Source organism: Mycteria americana, chromosome 12, assembly GCF_035582795.1.
Source record: "Mycteria americana isolate JAX WOST 10 ecotype Jacksonville Zoo and Gardens chromosome 12, USCA_MyAme_1.0, whole genome shotgun sequence".
Taxonomy (NCBI): domain Eukaryota; kingdom Metazoa; phylum Chordata; class Aves; order Ciconiiformes; family Ciconiidae; genus Mycteria; species Mycteria americana.
The window spans coordinates 5392859-5413221 of NC_134376.1; the positions used below are offsets into that span (position 1 = coordinate 5392859).

The 20363-nt window shown below is 37.0% G+C and overlaps 1 protein-coding gene across 1 annotated transcript in view; it reads right to left on the reverse strand.

The window, feature by feature from the left end:
• Positions 1-20363, reverse strand: part of SDK1 (sidekick cell adhesion molecule 1) — a 430085-nt gene that overhangs the window by 279084 nt on the left and 130638 nt on the right. The window contains exons 4-5 of the mRNA XM_075515084.1: positions 16352-16458; positions 11698-11845 (exon numbers count right to left, since the gene is read on the reverse strand). Of these exons, the coding sequence (XP_075371199.1) occupies positions 11698-11845; positions 16352-16458 (255 nt within the window). The remainder of the gene's footprint in view (positions 1-11697; positions 11846-16351; positions 16459-20363) is intronic.

The following is a 20363-nucleotide window of genomic DNA, read 5'->3' on the forward strand; positions in this document are numbered from 1 at the left end:
TTGTAAGCCAACTTCCAGCTGTGATGACAAAAATAGTGTTAGAAGATGGGAGAAGATGATAGGGTTGTTTGTTTGGTATAAGGTCTTGTAACAGAACAGCTTTTCAAGAGTCATGATTTGTTTTCAATGGCTGCCTCGCTTCTGAACCAACATAATGACAACCTATAAAAATAATGGTTTTCACTCTAAAACAGTTGGAAGAAAAGAAGAAAAGCTGGCTAGATATGCATATTAATACTACATTCAATTAGTTGCCCAATTATTCTCTTTGATATTCTAATACTCCATACAAATCTACAGCAAAACAGCATATTTAAATCCACACTACTACTACTTACTAATTTGGTAAATGGGGTTTATAAATGGTGGTGTTTATATGACTACCATTTTTCTTGATTTGCCTCCTTTTCTTCCTCTCAGATAGCTGTCTTTGCTGATGTATGGTCAGTGCAGACTCTATCCAGGTTTCTGCTTCTCTTCCAGAATCAAAGGTAACGCTTTCATTATGCAGGGAGCACCAGGGAGCAGGATGAGCCCATCTGGCCACACTGACCCACGAGAGGACAGCAGATGGGGCCAGCAGCAGAGGAAGGGGACAAAGAGCAGCAGCAACGTTTGGACGGGAGTTGAGCGGCTGTCCTGGTTTCGGCTGGGATAGAGTTAATTTTCTTCCTAGTAGCTGGTATAGTGCTGTGCTTTGGATCTTAGTATAAGAATAATATTGATAACACGCTGATGTTTTGGCTGTCGCTAAGCAGTGTTTACATTGGTCAAGGACTTTCCCCCCCCCTTCAGCTCCCCATGCTCTGCCAGGTGCCCAAGAAATGGGAGGGGGCACAGCCAGGATACTTGATCCAAACTGACCAAAGGGCTATTCCATACCATATGATGTCATGCCCAGCATATAAACTGGGGGGAGTTGGCCAGGGGGTAGTGATCACTGCTCGGGGACTGGCTGGGTGTCGGTTGGCGGGTGGTGAGCGGTTGTATCTTTTTTTATATATATTTTTTTTCCCCTTTTTTCCCTCCCTTGGGTTTTGTTCCTCTCTCTCTCTCTCATTGTGTTTCCTTCTCATTATAATTCATTATTATTATTACTATTATTTTGTTCCAATTATTAAACTGTTCTTATATCAACCCACGAGTTTTCTTACTTTTGCTCTTCCGATTCTCTCCCCCATCCCACCGGGGGGGGGGGGGGGGGGGAGTGAGTGAGCGGCTGCGCGGTGCTTGGCTGCCGGCTGGGGCTAAACCACGACAGCGGCAAGTACTGGACCCCCGAGTTATGGGGTCCTGCAGAGAAAGTGACAGAGAGGGTAGGGAAACTTTGGCAGAAGATTTGGGTAAAGAAGAGGAAAAAGTTTGGGGGACATAAAGCAACAGCTTTGATGGGAGATATTAATAACAGTACCTGGAAAGGTATTGGAGAGGTGGAGAGGTGGGGAGAAGGGGATATGTCTGAGCTGGGAACAGCCTGAGAACCTGGCTGGGGTGACAGGAATAGTTGGAAGGCAGGAATTACAGACAGAGAAGTTTCATGGAGCTCTGAAATAGCAAGAATTAGGAGAATTTAATCTCTGGAGTAGGAAGATGAGCTGCAGACTTGGGGAAATGGTTGTTCTGGGGCAAAAGGTGTGGAGGAAATAAGACTTTGGAGAGCAGAAACTCTGGGATAAGATTACCAAGGGACAATACTGTACCTGACACCCTTGAAAGTGGGAGCCTCCACCTACCTTTTGCCCCCTCGAGGCAGGACATTTTTCCATTCTCTTTTATCACAGTCCTAGTTAAAAGAGTAGTAAGGACACTTGACGGAAACATCCAATTTTGACTCCATAAATTGAAGATTACTGACATTTTCTCTCTCCTTGATCATAACATTTCTGCTAAGTTGTGAAAAATACAAATAAAAATACAAATAAATTAAAATTAAATGTACATAGAATTTTAGAAGTGTATTATGAGGTTGTTGCTGCAATATCTGTTGGGTAAACAGAAAATGCAGCTGTCTAACAACAGCCATTGAAATTTATAAGTATCCCAATAAACTCTGCTTCTTGTTGCTGCTAAGGCTGGTTTCAGTTCCCATGGAAACAGATGATGGATTGCCAAAAATGAGATTTGGTGTTTTAAAATAATCAGTGATTTGAACTAGTGATTATTATGAAAGTATTGCACTCTTCTTCCAGTAAGACGTATTATGCCGGGAGTAGGAAAAGAACACATGGCAGCTGGCAGACAGCAACAAAGTTGTTTAAATTCTTGCAAATGGTATTGGTTGCTGAATGACAACAGCAAATGCAGTTTCTTGAAAAATCATTGAGCAAAATCTAGCAAAACTCTGTTTTAAAAAGTGAATAGCCTTTGAGGTTTTGGAGAAAAATACATAAAATGTTGTTGTACAGATCTTAGCTTCAATGTTTTCAAGTGCTTTTCCTAAATAAGGTCTCCTTTATACCTCTATTTTGAGAACTCAAGTAGCCAGGAATATAGAAGCTAGAAATTGCTAGATATTTCTTCTCCTGCTTTTCGAGCTATGAATTTATTTGTCAATTACACATTAGGTTCCAGTCCTACAAATAAGCCACTACAAACAAAGACAAAATGTTGGCAACGTTCAGTTTTCCATTGACCGGAGGGTAGGTCCAGAGGGACATATGTCTGGGAGGGATCAGTGGCAATATGGGGGGTTGTGGTGGGAGTTTGGATTGAGAAGCTCAGTAAGATTTTGGGGGAAGAAATTACAGAAGAGTGAGGCAGCTCATGGAACAGGCATGGGGGCTTCTCCGGTCTTTTGGGGAGGCTGGCTTTTGTTCCTATAGGGCTTCACAGTAAGATGGTGACACGAGCATGGGCCACATTCTCAGGACACTGGCACTCCCTCTGCCATGTGAGTGAAAGCTGAAGACCACCATTCCCAGACCACAGTCTTCCCAACTCCTCCTCATCCACCCTCACCTTCCCCTAGGATTTGCGACCATTTCCCCGGGGCCATGCCAGCTTCTACGTTCCTCTCTCTCTCTTTTCTTTCCTCCGTCAGGCTTGAACAACACAATCCATCTCTCTCCCCGTATCCACAGACTCCACACATGCACCTATCTTGACCCAGCGATGGTTTTCTTCATTTCTGTGCTGACAGCATGTATCAGTTAGGTGGAAGGGGAGGAGAAGCATAGACATCCTCCAGCATTTCCCTTTCTTAGCCTTTCCCCTTGCCACTGCTATGATGAAAAGGAGGCTGATCTTTTCTACTCTTTCCCCACTCTAGTGACAGGAGTTTGGAGGGAAAAGCAAGGACAATAAAGCTGAGCGAGCAAATGATGACTGTGGTCACCCCAATAAACACATGCCTTGTTTCTCTATGTCTAGAATTGGTCCTGACATGTAAAACAACAGATTTGTGTAATATATAAAAATAGCCACAGGCATATATTAAGAAATAAAAGGTAGTGCTAACATGCAGCAGACAAATAGATTTCATATGAATATTGGCAGAATTTGACTGTTTTTTCTCACTTCTAATTACAAGATGCCTTTACAAAGTTTCACCAGAGCCAAAAATCACGCCTCTCATACAGATCGGATCAGATAGACCCATGAAACCTCAGACAGGGCATTTACAATTTATTTAAATTCATTTGGAATCTGTTAGATGAAGGCCAAACACAAAACAGCTAAAGATTCCACTCACAACTAAGGATCAGAGATAAGCCGTAGGCAGGCTGCCAGCTTCTTCCTTTCTCTGCAGCATTAATTAATGTAAGGTCTGCTTCACGTTTGTTTCCATGTACCAAATTCTTTAAATTCAAGTTGAATACTGTTAACAAAGTAGACTTGATGCAAATCAACCACAAAAGCCACAATACATCCCCAGAGTGCAAAGTTCTGTGGGTTTTTTTCTTCCTGAATCGCACAACAGTTTCCAATACGAAAGTAAATCTGCTAAAATGGCAGGCCTTTAAAATTATTCTACATAAATCCATATTATAAAATTACAAACTTATATGTCTTAACACCTTTGTACATCATATAAAAATCCACTAGAGTCATGAGGAAAGACAGCATTTGTTCATTTCTGCATAGAAAGAAAATTTATAATCCTTTGTAGTATACAGCCAGAAGTACTGACAGATACATTTTACTTCAGTCAGTTTTGATTAATAAAAGTTAATTGGTAAACATAAGACATTACCTTCTGCTATATTTGATAAGTCACAAGCATTTTGCATCTATTTCCATAAAAATAGAGATATGTGAGGGGTCACAGGAGATAAATTGTTCCCAGGGATTTGTGAACAATTGCCACCTTTTAAGCATAAAGCAATAGGTTTCTTTTGCATATTTGCTCTTAAGAATGACTGCAACGCTTTTAAATAGTCTTATCCTGGCTGCATATTAAAATATTTCCGTTTGTAGACATAGTAGTTCAAAGATGGACAGAAAAATGTTTTTCCACAAAAGCACATTAGTTGTTAAAGGATTATATTTGTGATTTGTCCCTAATATCATAACTGGTTTCGATTAGGAAATGAAGCACATGCAAGAAGTGAGCCCCAAAGTACAATGACAGTAAGTCATTGTCATGACTTCATATTTACCCACCTCTAAATTGGATATGATTTTTAAAAAATAGTGTAAGTTCACTTTCAAAGAGTAATGCTATTAACACTTTTTTCATAGTCCATACTTGCTCTCTCAAAGTACATTTGTCCCCAGAAAGCAACAAACTCATAAATCAATTTCTACTGCAAGCTGTGATAACTAAATCATACTTAGAGCAAAAAGGTTTCCTTCTAGTGACACTTCCATTCCCTTTGTTTTACAAATTCCAAATCTATGATTAATAAACGGAGTGGCACATAAAAATATTCTGTTCTGTAAATGTCATCATCTTAGGAAAAACAATATCCAACAGTCAGATTTTCCTCTTAGACAGTGATCTTTAAAGCTTATTGAAATTTACAGCTGTTGAAGATTGTGCTGAAAGATACTGTGAGCAGCTGAGGCCCGTTAAAACACAGTATTAGTTCCAAGCATCCATTCTTTTTCTATCAAAAAATATGGATTTTACAGTGCTAGCATAATGGCAGCAACTTCCCCTGGCTTATAAAAAAAATATATATTAAAAAACCCTCTGTGGTTTGTGGTCCAAATTTGTAATGAAACATATTGGTCAAATCCCAAAATGTGCCTCGCATCTCATCAGTCAGAGTGTCTCTCTTGGGAGGAATCCACTTCCAAATGAGCCTTGCTAAAAGGCATGTTCTTTGGCAGCACTTTTTTTCTGCCATCTCTCTTCCATCCTGCGATGGGCTGTGTTGCTCCTACACACCCTGCATTCAGCACATACGTGGTCCCCAAATATGACTCAGTCTTCCTCTCCCTTTGTCTAACCAACACACGAGATTTCACCCTAGAAGTTAAGAGGTCTGAATAAATTAATTTTTGAAACATATGTTTAAAACCTGTGACAAACAAATTATGAGCAAAGAGAAAAACAGTGAGGTTGAATCTAGACAAGTCAAACAGCTTTAGAAAATAATCCTGGGATTTGCTTACCCTGAGGTGTTAACGTTTTCCTCTACTGAACACAGCAGACAATAATACTCAAAACAGTCCACTGACAGCATCCAGGACTACTCAAACTGACTGCTTGAAGAGATGATGGGAGATTTCCCTACAGTCTTTCATATGCATATGGGCCTTGGGGATAACAGTCACATTTTTTGTAAGATGATTCCTAGTGCTACCTGTTCCTTCACATTGAAATTACTCAATGCAGAAGTTTGGTTAAATAAATGAATAACAGCGTACTAATGAATTTCAGTTTAAGGAAATAATTTAATTCTACAAAATATTCTTCTTTTTCAGGTACTACTTTAAAATTAATGTGGAGCATGTAAAAGGTATGGACAGATAGAAATAGCTTATAGGTTTTTTGTCACGTCTCTTACTGCTGAGAGGTGTCACTCCACTTCATAATGTTAGCAGACTTAAGAGATCTGCAAACTTTTTTTTTTTAAAGTATTGCTCAGCTAATACACTGCAGAGTTGACAGTCTCTGAATTTATTGTTCACTAATGCTAATCATCACAATTTTAATTAAAGTATTATCCGGTGTATGTGAAAAGTAATTATGTGCAACTAACGTAAGTTGTATGACAGGTTAGTATTTGTAGAGAAATGCATTGCTGTCACTAGAACTGCTCATATAAAATGAAGTGGTGTTTGTTTTAAAGTGAAAAATGTATACATGGCACATTAAGTGAGCTGCTATCATCAAGGCAAAACCTAATCTAATGCTAATATCAGCCAAAATCTCATGTATTATTCCTAGATATTTTAATTTTTCTCATCTTTTAAAGCTTATTTAGCTACAGCTGCTTTTTTTTTTGAGACTGTCATTAATATATTTACAATTTTACCTTAACAAATGGCTAGTAAATCTGCACCAGCTTTGCTTATTTGCAAGGTATTATGAGTGTTCAAAACCACAGCAAGTCGTATTTGACAGTTGCTTGTACCTAACATATATTCATTCCACAATCTGTCAGCACATTTAGTCTCTATAAGAGTTAGTAATGACTGCACACATTCAAATGCATAATTAATTATTCTTACTGCAAAAAATAGATATTAAACTCATGTATACATAAAGGCAATGCAATTAATCTTCCCTGTCTAGTGGGATGAAGTGCATTTGTAAAATGTTTTGGTTCATTAACAGTTAACTAATAGACAAAATGTCCACCCAGCTGAAAGGGACACCCCAGAAGTGCCTTTGTATGCCAAAAATGAACTTTCCTGTTTTGTGTCAGACATAATTCCACTAACAAAAGGCGTGAGTTAATATTCCTCTAACTGCAGTTTACTAGGGGAAAAAAATAGTTTCACTGTAAGAAAGTTAATAAAGACAGTAATAATGTCTTCATAGTAGAAGTTTTCTTCTTAAAGAAGAAACCAACAATAAATGAATTGATGGCTAGAGTGAACCTTTTCAATGAAAAAGTCCTTCACCTAGAAAAAGGTAAAAAAATCTTCTAAGAGTACTAAGAATTTAATTCCTCAATACCACAACTGAAAGGCAATTGTAGACCTTGACGGTGCTACTGTCCTTTGTGCCTCTCCAAGGTACTGCAGATGCCTTGTGTAAAGAAAGTTAAATGCGCTCTGCTTTTAAGTCTGATGAAGTACATGCAGGCAAGGCAAGCTGAAGACTTGACATCTCAGAGTAGCAATTTCTTTTGATGCAGTTACCTTTAGAGAGGCTATTGTTTTCTGTAAGATGTGAGGGGAAACAGGCAAAAATCATCCCATCAGTCAAGACCCTGGATAATAGTGCAGTTGTAATTCCACATTAGTCTACTGGTGTATTTGGAAAACATGAATCTGTCTAGGTGTAACGTGAAGTCTTTTCTAAAACTTCTTGGGAAATTTTCATGTAAGATAATAATAAAACACATCCTGAACCCTAATTCCTCTCCTTGCTTATTTTCTCTTGCTGTTGATCTTTTGGTTTTCTCTGATTCTCCACTTCATACTTTTCTAGCATGTACACAGCTTCCTTCTTATGGTAAGAAACACCCCTTTAAAATACCAAGCTGAGGCTTTGGTGACAGATAATGCACAAAAGCCAAAATGAATATACGTGCACACTGTACTAAACAGGGGGGGAGAAAATGTTAGGACTTAAATTTTTAAATACACACCATCATGTTGCACTAGCTCTGCTGCAGATTTGTTAGTTGCCTTAAGTCATAAACTATAACAACAACCCCATGACTATATGCAGGCCATTTGCTTCACGTTCATACATTATACAGTTATTTATTGACTTTACATGCCCGCTCATTTAGGAGGAACTTGTCATGCTATTCTTGTTTTTATCCAGGGGCTTTAACAAAATGTTATGGCACCAACACCACTAAAATGGGAATTAATACATAGTTATTTGCTGCTAAATTCCACCACGAGTTACACTACCAGTTAAATTAAACAGAATATGCAGTTTGAAAAAAAATTGCCTATGCCTCAAAGGAAACTTTCTCCCAGAAAATATCACAGCCATGCACACTCACAGAATAGGATCACCATTCTGACTAAAAAAGGTGAAACCTAAGTTACCCATTGAATCTTCTCGCCCCGCCCCCCCCCAAACAGTTGACACTTTTCAGCCTAAGGATCTGTAAGAGAATCAGGAAATTACAGGTTTGTTACACCTGGTCATCAGAATTCAGGAATATCTGCTCTGGTGAGACCCCACCTGCAGTACCGCATCCAGCTCTGGAGCCCTCAGCACAGGAAAGACATGGACCTGCTGAAGCGGGTCCAGAGGAGGGCCACAAAAATAATCACAGGGATGGAACACCTCTCCTGTGAAGAAAGGCTGAGAGTTGGGGTTGTTCAGCCTGGAGAAGAGAAGGCTCCAGGGAGACCTTATTGTGGCCTTTCAATACTTAAAGGGGGCTTATAAGAAAGATGGGGACAGACTTTTTAGCAGGGCCTGTTGGGATAGGACAAGGGGTGGTGGCTTTAAACTAAAAGAAGGTAGACTCAGATTAGATATAAGGAAGAAATTTTTTACGAGGGAAACACCGGAGCAAGTTGCCCAGAGAGGTGGTAGATGCCCCATCCCTGGAAACATTCAAGGCCAGGTTGGACGGGGCTCTGAGCAACCTCATCTAGTTGAGGATGTCCCTGCTCATTGCAGGGGGGTTGGGCCAGATGACCTTTAAAGGTCCCTTCCAACTCAAACTATTCTATAATTCTATGATCTGTTAGAACTGACAACTGTGCTAACGTGTATAAAAATTATTAGAAAACACAAAGAACAAATAAGAGTCTTATTTGACATATTGTAAAGTATCTTTAAAATAACACAAGAGCGATACCAGAATTTTTTGACAATTCAGCAATTCTGTTATCTTGGCTCCCTAGAAATACATTACTTTTGGAATGCTGAATAGCTGGCAGAACACCTCCCCATAAATGTCCTAAATACCTGTATACAGTGAAAGAGAAAGACATCAGCATTTACTACCTTAAACCTGCCAGGTAAACCCTACTGCAGAGCCAATTATATGACGTTCCTTGAAATATCTTAAGAATTTTTTTTCTCAGAACTACTCCTTACTTTCGATCTTTCATATTTCTCACGTAAGGACAATTTAGCACACTCTGTTTCCACATCAGTGAAATGAACTCATTCTAGTGGTGACAGTAGCCCTGTGTAAATAAGCATCAGGATCATTATTATGGCATAAAAATGGTGCAGTGTTAAGTATGTGTACATTAAGGATTTTGCATGAGTAAGAGTTAACACGACCAACTATTTAAATGAATTGTTTTCTTAAAAGTTGCTACAGATAGAATATTGGGCAATGCCAAATTCAGCTGTATTCAACGGGCACTGATGAGAAATTATTGGGTACCATAACCACCACTACTGTCCTCATTTCTAGCACTGCTTATTTCCTCAGTCTGCATACACTGCAGCGATGTCACTCTTAGAAATCATTCTTATAGCTGACAGAGACTAGCTGATTGATTTGGCCAAATCATTGTAAGCTTGTTTAAGAGGATTAAAAAAGCTTTATATTGATTTAGCAATATAAGATACTTTTAATCAGTTTAAAGAGCATCTATACAAGGTGGTTGTATCAATTTAACTGATCAGTTTAGCAGGTGATCCAGTTAGATTGGTGCACCTTTGTGTACAGAAAACATGATGTTAAATGCACAACTTGCTCCACAGATAAGAAACAGAGTTCCCATAAGATCTTTTTACATTTCTCACAGTTATATGCATCCTCTCTGTGTCTCAGGTTTCCTGTATTTTTAGGGCTGCCATATTTACTTCCAGAATTTCACAAACAGCAATATGTGAGTGGATGCTATATGGTTTTTCCAATACTTTCAGGGAGCAGCAGACCTACTGCACATGAAGTGCACTGATGATTGGTACGTGTACCATAAAGGTGTCACTTCCTGAACTTATCAGGCTTACTATATGACATATATCAAACTTCCAAGGAGGTTCACACTTTCAGCACATGTACTTCTACTGCAAAAGTATTCAGAAATTCCTACACAGGCCAGACAAATGTCCTCAAATTCCTTTCAGACAAAATTTCTGACCAGGGAAATAAAATATATGTGGAAACCTTTAGGTATATTTGACCCCTACTACAGAACAGAGTTTTACAGCTTTCCCATTTGTAACCATTACCACAGTGCTATGAATTACAAGTGATTTTACCCTACCAATCTCAACAGGGTACAAGTAAGAGTAAAGCATAGCATATGAAAATTAGGCTTTTATATTAATGAGTACATGACACACATATCTCTACTTGCAATTTTCCCAAACTGTAAGAGAACTCACACAAATCTCATTTTCAGACATGGCATGCTTGCTTGCCTGGGTCACTCTGTTCTGTTCCCCAGTAATAGCTCCCAAGAAACTGTCTAATACCTGGATAACAAGGCTTTTTCACCATCCGCAAATTTTTGATTTGTGTATTCTCAGCACTGACAAAAGAAAATTTGTAATGTGGCAGGAGTGGAGGAAGTAGATTCTTAATGGTTAATAACTCAGGATTTGTCACTTAGCTCTCTTCAAGAGATTGCCCAGAAACCCATTGTTTCATCTTCCAGCTTGTTTCCCATCAAATTACTATTAAATTATTCATAAATTATTACATAGTTGCTTCACATCCCTGCAATACTAATTTTAACAGTTTCAAAGAGCCTGTAATACTAGCTTTCACGTTTAAAAAATGCACATAAGCAGCAGTAAAATATACAGTACGGATTAATAAAATTAAAATCCAAGAAGAGTTTTCCCTTTCTAATATAAACTCTAAAGACTCACCACCCCTTCTGGAATTTAGCAATATCCTATTACCATCAGTTGCCAGCACATCTATCCCTTTGAACACATGAAAACATAACACACAGATAAAAATAACCACCAACATTCTTGGCATCTCAACAGTTTCCTAATAAGTTAGGCAAGTAAAAAAAGATTTTATCTACAATTTTTAATGTTATAGCTAACCCCTTCAGTCTCTAAATAAAACTGTGCAGGTAAAAACACAGGATAGCTTCATAACTGTTTCAGGAAAGGATAAATGAGCACACCTTGAGATAATAACTAATCAAAGTGCAAGTGCTGTGCCATTAGTGGGTGAGCTGGTAATTAGTCAAAAAGAAATAAAACTGTCACTGTAGGCTAAAAAGATAAGGAAATAATAAGCAATATTTGGAATTTTATCTTGAGGAAAATAGTATTAAGCATAACTCCATGTAAAAAAAAAAATCAGACTCATACATTAAAAAAAGAAACATCTCAGTATTCATTAAGTTGGTCCACTCAAGTAAACGTAATTGAGAGATGAGCATTTACTTTTCCAAAATGTATCATGAAAATGAATAGCGCAAAGGAAGTGCAGACATTCTGCATATCTACTCCCTTATGCTGCACCAGGACCATTAAAATCACATGAATTATTTTGTCAAACTGCTTAGGAAGTTCAGAGATGGTCTTAAAATAGTCATTTATCTCAAACTTAGTATGAATAAGGCTACTTTATTCTCTTTAAACCTTAATTAGTGTACTTAAAATGTAAGTTGCGTTATCAAATGTAATTAATCATATTTTAGGGTGGGGGTATTTTGAGCTTTAAATTGACTTACATTCTGCTGCTTGGTATAATCTTGTGCCCGTCTCTAAACCATGTCACTTGTGGTCTTGGATAGCTGAGTATGTGTAGGAAGTTTAGAACCGCAGCTTGTCCTTGAGTCACTGTTTTTCTCTGGTTTGTATCCATGAAATTTCCCATATCTGCAAAGAAAAAAATTACACTAAGAGTTCTGGAAGTTCTTGTTTCTCTCCCCATTTCTTTTCAGTAGGCAGAGAAATAACTGTTTTACAACAGTCATTGGCATTGCTATAATTAGTCAATATGACACTACAGACCATGAGACAGTTTTGATTAATACAGATTTGGATGAGCATAAGGCATAAGGCAAATCCAAGTGCTGCTAGTGCACACAAGAAGGGCATCAGTCAGCAGTAGTGCGTGGCCTCAGTGTTCTTTTGCAATAACTGAGTGTTTTTAACTGAAAGTGACATTTTAACGGTGGTTTGTTTGGGGTTTTTATTTTAAATAAATCCTTGCACAATATAAAATAAATATAAAATTAAACATAACAAATAACACAAAGGAATGCAAATGGTGTATATAATTTTATCAGGTTTTGGTCACCAATTTTTTTTTTTTTTAATCCTTTTATTCATAGCTACACCAATAGACAAGCAGCTGTATCACTTGTTGTCAAAACCAATATGTAGTCAGACCTATGCAAGTAAGCCATTATGCCCAAATGGATCTCAAAATAACAGGGCTATAGTCACGTTGGTAGCTATTAGTTCTTCTGGCACTATACTACAATTTTAATAGTGCATCTAGGTATCTGACATTTAGAAAGGCTTCAGTACTATTAAAGAGCAGCCTTTAACAAAAATTTTAATGGAAGAAAGAAAACTACAGTTGCAGAACCTCTGTCTCTGAAGGTTTTATTTCATAGACAAGTTCAGATATCTCTGGATCTATGGAGTCCTTGTAAAACTTCAGTGAACATTTTCTTCTTGTTTTTCTTTTGCCTTTTGTATTACATTCCTGTCCATTAAAATAAACAGGGCTGTAGGCTCCTACTTATTCACCCTCCAAAGAACGTCTATGCATTTTAATTTGCTTTAAACCAAGAAGTGACACACACAGAGAACTATTCTGGTTTCTGCCACTGAATTCCTTTTTTTTAAGGACCACAGGGTTCTTTACAAGTTCTCTGCTGCAGAGAGGGATGCAAAGGACACTGAAACACAGAAGACTACTATCAGGTCTGTGGATGGCAGGAGATGAGAAAAGACAGAACAAGAGCAGAAATTAAAAACACATGGTATTTTAAAGACGCTTTAATCATCTTTGTGATTTTCAAGTTATTTATTCAGACATAATCAGCATTGTACTTCCTCTGTTGCTCCATATTTCTTAACAACTGTAATCAGATCATCTACTTGAAAAGAAGTTTCAAACCACATAGCTGGATCTAATTAACTTCACTGTCATATGATTATTTTAGTCTTCACAATGCAAGAGTTTTTAAGCCTATTCTGTAATGAAGATTTACTCAGCAGTTTTCTCACAAATATCTATTCCCATTCAGTTAAGTAATATGTTAGCATGTGTTGAGAGCATTTTTTAAATTATTTAACAAGTTCCCTGCTACTTCAGAGATCTAGGACATGGAAAATACCTCAGATCGTTCTCAGTGCACATTATAGTTGTGCCTTTCAATTTTTCACTAGAGATCTTGAGTTTAAGTGTATTGGGAAGCATCCTCTATCCAGTGGCAAAAATAGTTCATTTCCTGTCAACCCTTCCGAGTTAAACATCTAACGTACAGTTCCCCATAACTACTGATGACTGGATAATCACAGAATCACAGAATTGTATAGGTTGGAAAAGACCTTTATGATCATCGAGTCCAACCGTAAACCTAACACTACCAAGCCCACCACTACATCATGTCCCTAAGCACCTCATCCAAACGTCCTTTAAATACCTCCAGGGATGGCGACTCAACCACTGCCCTGGGCAGCCTGTTCCAATGCTTGATAACCCTTTCAGTGAAGAAAAATTTCCTAATATCCAGTCTAAACCTCCCCTGGCGCAACTTGAGGCCATTTCCTCTTGTCCTATCACTTGTTACCTGGGAGAAGAGACCGACCCCACCTCTCTACACCCTCCTTTCAGGTAGTTGTAGAGAGTGATGAGGTCTCCCCTCAGCCTCCTTTTCTCCAGGCTAAACAACCCCAGCTTTAGTATCCCCTTGGAATGTTGCTATCTGGTATGTTTTCAAGAATAACCAAAAAGTAAAATATGGTAAAATACCAGGTACTTCATTATATCCACACAGCTTAAATTAATTCATTTAGATCAAAAAAGTTAAAATACAGAAAACAATCACGTGGTATCAGCAGCTACCCTGGGTAGAGGAGAAAGAGGATATTTAAAACTTGTAGAACACTTTAATCCGCAGGAATAAAGTGCAAGTCTGACTGACAGGTTTCACTATAGAAGCCATATATGGAACTATAGGTTCAATACCAAAGGTCTCCCAAGACATAAAAGACCTGCTTTGATTTGCCTCAATGTCTTTATCAGTGTAAATAAATAAATAAATAAATAGACTGCTTAATTCAGACAGAGAAGTCTTCAGAGATAGCTTTTTAGCCTTGTTCAGCAATGCAGAACTACAAATTAAATGGGAGAAAAAAATTAAAACTGAAGAAAAGTAAACAATTATACTTCTTTCTCTCTCAAGAACAACCAAACGCACACCCGAAAAAGCCTGGAGAAACAAAACACTTCACTGCAAATCTTTCCCTCATTCAGAGGGGAATAAAGCTGTCTTTTCAGGAGACAAAATTCTTTAGCAGCAATACCAAGGTAAAGTATTCCTATGCCTCCTTCTCACTATCGTTCCCACAAGTACTTGCTCAAGAATTACTCCCTCCACTATGCCAGTACAACTGCCTGTACAGCTGCGTAGGGAATCAGATGAGGGGGGAAAAGAACTATTTTGACAGACCCTACAAAATAATTGTTCCTTTTTTTTTTAAAATTTGCAGAAGTTTCACAGTCCACAGCTGTACAAACAAGTTTTCCTGCTGAGCCTAAAGGGATAGTGTGCTATATTGCAATACAAGAGCGGGAACGATTAGTGGGATGGAAGAGAAAATGGGTATATGTTTCTCTGGTACTGCTACCAAAGCTTTCGTCCCCTGAAACCACACCTGTAGATGCAACTCCAGAGGCATCTAGGTTAATCTAATGGCTCTCTGCTGCAGAACAAGAAGCATCTCACCCTCACCTTCCCCTGCTAGCCTTGTTGGAGGTCCCTCACCCCACTCATAGTTATGCTCACTCACACCAGCTTTCACTAGATCCTCTGTGACCTGATATAATTCACTAAAACAGAAGAAGAATAGTCAGAAAAGTACTTGCAAGGGTCTGACACATCGGAGTGAGAACAAGATCGCTAGGAGGAGTACACAGCAGGGGCATAAGGGCTGGTAGAAGGCAGGGAAGGAAACCCCCATTTTAGCAGCAGGGGATTTTTACATTAGCTCCCAGCATCTCTGAAACAATACCACTGAGAGATTAAACATCAAATGACTGATATTACTGACATTACAGATATAGCAACATAATTTACTGTAATACAGTAAACTGGTGAACATGATACCAAAACTTACATAGTATCATTTGCAACTGTTTTTATTTTAAGAACACAGGAAATTCCATGTAATTTCCCTCATGACATAGTGATTAACTTGAATCAGTTCCTTGGAATTGGGTTTCTAATAAATAATTCAATTTATCTAAATTCCACTTATTAAGTGACATTTACTACTACTGAATTTCCATTTATTGACCCAGAGGAAGAGAAATTTGATCCATCAGATTGCTTACATGCAGTATACAAATCTGTCTTTTTAAATTTTTTTTATGTTTTTACTTTGAAAAAAGAATAAGGCCTAATTTTATGATTATTTCCAAACAAGTTATTTGGATCATATTTTCTATATGTTAACTGAAAAAAAAAAAAAAGAAAATTAGAGTATGCAATCATTTCTTAGGTCATGTTCACTAGCACTAACTCCTGAGAAAATCAATTTAACACTTCCAAATGGAAGTTAAATATCTGAAAAATTCTGCATAGTACAAACTAAAGAGGTACAAACATTGGAGGGTTTGGTTCAGAAAGGTATTGAGAACAGACTTTTAAAGTTTGGTTAGCAAGGTTTTCACCGTGAAAGAACTGCTTATTTTGTATGGCAAGAATTATGATCCGAAATCTTCACGGAGCTGTCTCCACCATACGGTTTTCTTTCAGATAGCCTCTGCTGTCCTCTGGGCTTTTTTGTTTTGCTTTGATTGATTGTTTATTTCATGCTATATGGCCTTTCTTAATCCCTGCATATTCAGGGAAAGGTATACTAGTTTTCTCATGCTACAGCTATCTCCAAATGATCTCGGTTTGATGGCTTTGAACAGCTCAAAGCTTGCTCTAAAGACTTAATGTTGCACTGCTTTGAACTGTTTCCCAGAAGATAACTGAGTACGTGTGAAATTTCTTGTGATGCAATAATTTTGAAATGTATTAAATATGATATCTAATAACTTTTCAGACCAGCAAATGTTATTGGTATGTCGGGTTTTTACCCACAAAAAGAACGGGTTAGCTAATGAATCACAGAATAGCTTCCATTCAAACATACATGCCACTTGAACTTCAGATCTTCTTTGCAGCAATGCCCCCATCCTGTTTCGTACGACACACTGATAAAAGCCAGCATCAGACCTCTGCAAAGCTGGGATGATGTACCTATAAGACAAAATGCAGAATTATAGTGTACTTCTTCCTAAAGGCAGATCAATGCTACTTTACATGGCATTTCTTATTTCTCCTCTAATATTTTACACATTGACTCAAATGCTTATTGTATTTTTACTTACAAATGGCATTCTCATATAATCTCTAGTCTTTGGCTACAATTTTGTCTGTACTATATTGAAGAAGAAAAATACTTGAAACACATAAAATATCTTTCAGTCTTAAGATCTACATTTGATAAATACTAATTAGTTCTCCACAAATTCTCTTGAAATACAGACTTAAATGTTTTCCTTAGTTTTATCTACCCTCATTCATAAGGCAAAGACGCCTGGTATTTTGTTCAGAGGTGGCACGAGAAGACTACAATCTAAATGTAGGCATTAGGAAGACTTGCAAGAAATGTCAAAGCTCTCCAAAGAAAAAAAGATGTCTACTACACTCTGTGACTGCTGTAACTCAGAAGAATACTGCAAAAGACACAGTGCACTGTACATTGTGTTTGTTCTGTCCTTCACTATACTTAAAAAGTCACTTAGTCCACTAATGCTCACCTTCCTCATTCAACTATATCTGATTATTCAACATGAAAATGAGCTGATAGGCACAGTCTTAATGTTAATAAAACACATGAATAATATAGATAAACCTGCATTAAACAAACATTAATCAAAGTGCATATTCCCCCGGTCACCTTCTGAAGATATTATGGTAGGATTAATGAAAGTCTTTATGAAAATATAAGGAAAAATAAAAATGCTGAATGTTAATCTTCAAAATTTAATTCCACTAAAAGAAAGCATCTCTTCTCATACTCACACATACTATACACACCCACATACAGAGCTTAATATCTGAACAGGATCAGACAGCATAAAAACAAAGGAGGTAGAAGCAATCTAGTTTAAGTGATAAATTAAGACTATAATCACTGTATTATAATTACAACCAAATACACTATAGCAAATAGGTCAGACAACCAAATACAGTGAATTAAAACAGAGCCCACCACCATGGACAAATTTTAGCAATCTACTGTGATTCCTAGGAGACCCTGGCTTCCTAAGTATAGGAGTTGTAGGCAATTGTGCTGTCTGTCTGCCTGTGTGCCTAAGCTGACTCCTCCTGACCTCCTTTGGAGCAACCAGCAAATTTTCTCGAGGGATTATGACAATTTGTACTGGGACGATAAGGAAGACTCAAAACAGCGCTCTGTTTGGGAGTTACAGTAAGCCCAACAATCAGCACACAGACACTTGCTGGGCACTGAGTATACAACTCTGGATTAGCCATATTGCCTCTTGCCTGACGAGTATGCCATAGGAAATAGAGTGAGAAAATAGCTGAAAATACAAGGCATAGGATAGAAATCAATAGGACATAAGGCTTCCCTAGTTCCTTACAGAATAATTTCCTTCTCTGCCAGGCAGATGATTGTTGCAAAACTTCATTACCCAAAAAAAAAAAAATTAAATATTCTGACAAATAAATATTGACAATTCATTTTTACAGTTCATTTTACCAAATAGTTTATAGCTTAACAAGCTTTTCTTCCTCCTGTAAAGATTTAGTATTGTACTTGGCTAACATTTATTTTTCTGCTTGTCTATTAAACAGAGACAAAATTAAAGGCTTCTTTCTTTGGTATTCATCTGTACTAAGACAGTAATGCAGAGTTAGTTTTTCTGCCACTAGGATAAAACAAATCTATTAGATCAGAAGTGTCCTACTTTGGTTTTCTTTTCTGACTTACTAATGCTTCAGCATGAAACATTCTTAATACGCTGCCTAAAGAAAAGAAAATCCTTTAAAAGTTTACAGTGAAAATCCCATCTACCTTGGAAGTTCCAAGACAGCCCAAACCTACTGAGCAGTTGACTTCTCAGTGGACCTACTGGCTAACAATGTGCAGGTAAGGCAGCAAAATTAGAAGAATTAAATAACAAAAGTAAAAAAAAAAGAGATACAATATATGTTTATATTATTTGAGGCTAACTTGAAAATTACAAACTTGGGCAAGAGATAAATAGATATTCATGGAATTTCTAATTCTGTGTTTACAATTTTAAACAGTCTTTATGCACTTCATACGTCTGATTATTTCTTTAAATATACTTTTCTATTGACCTAACAAGTCAAAATACTGCTTTTTGTGCTATGCTTTCACCATTTGACTTATTTTCTGATATGCAAGAAGACATACAAATAGTGCTTTCTAAATGCAAAATAAGACTTTCTTCCACAGAATGAATTTGTATCAAAGGTTAATACAATTTTTTATAGTGACAAGACATAATTTTGCTTTAATTTTTTCTACACTCTAACTTTCAAGATAGAAGATCTTCCCATTGTATAGCTGCCAGGAGGCTACTTAAGGTTTCTGGGGTTCTGTGCGAGTACTTCAGAAAGTCAGACCGGACGGTTTCTCTGTTTTGAATGGTACAGCCAACCAGAAACTGGCTGTTTAGAAAGTTTCCATAGAAAGATGTAAAGCGGCAAGCATAAAAGAAAGCTTCAAGGGAAGTCTTCCAGAGCATAACATGCTCCATCACCAGGATTGCAGTAAGTTAGAGTTTAAGGATGAAGTGGTATCAAACAACTAAGGAGAAATGCTAGCTAACACTCATGTTTCATTCCTAATTTCAAATTTACACCCTCATTTTAATTTTAAATGCTCTAAGAGGTAAAAATGAACCTATAGGCTACAGGTTTTTAATAGCCATAATTGTGAACACAGAATTTTATTCTGTCATATTTTATTAGATAGCTAAATGTATTTTATTAGATGGTCATACAACAACTTATCTATTCAAACTTTTTAACAAGGGACTTATGCATCAGCTGATTTAATTTTTTTTATACATAATAAAATTAAAACGTGTCCAATGTTAAAAACACAAATATAATAATCAGATACTTTTAAGTAGTTTGGAAGGAAAGTGTACTGCTGCTTAGATATAACCTTCGTTTCTTAAATTCAAATAAACTAATATCTTTAGGCCACAAAAGCAAATATGGAAGACACACCTGGTCCAGAACTTAATTCAAAAGAAAACAAAGAAAGAAAGAAAAAAAAAAAAAAAAAGAAAACGAAAAAGATCACCGCCTGAACTTTAAAGACACTTAACTTATATAGACATAACCAAAATTGTTACTGCAGTCAGCAATATTAATTTGTTTTCATTACATGTATCTCAGATCACAAAGAATTTGTAAGGTTGTTTTATAAATTCTTAATGCAAACTAGTATATGCATGGTCACTATAAAAGCCAGGCTGTGCACATAATCAGCATCGTTATACAAAGAAAAGCTGTTCATTGAGGGTCAGCAATGTCAAAATGCAAAGACTCCAATTAGTTCTTTACTCACTTGGTGTGTTATAATAAGCTTTGAATATTTTCAACCTGTTACAATATAGACATTACTTTAACTGAGACACACTAAGTAACTTCAATTACCAAAAATCTTTGATTGATGATTCAAATTGCAGCAGAAGTCACTTAAACAGGAAAGATTCATGCATTTAAACAGAGTATCTACCCAAGAGAACTGCAGAACAAACTATTATGGGGTCAAAGTTTAAATTCTGCAACTGGAATTTTTATGTCTAAGCATATCTTTTCCTTGCTTTCATTCATCCTAATGCACCTGTGCCATATAATCCTTTTTGGATGCTTAAAGCCTTGCATTTCTAGAGAATCAAAATCCTGTTTGGCTTATCTCTGACTGTGGTATAGTAGTAGTAGTAGGGCTGCAACTTCTAAACTAATATTTTCTATCAATGTTGCTTTATTATTATTATAAACCAGTAGTTTCCTATCTTCTTAATCACCTCTGCAGCAGATGTTTTAATTAGAAATAGAAATAAGAACAATATAAAAAATGCAAAATTAAT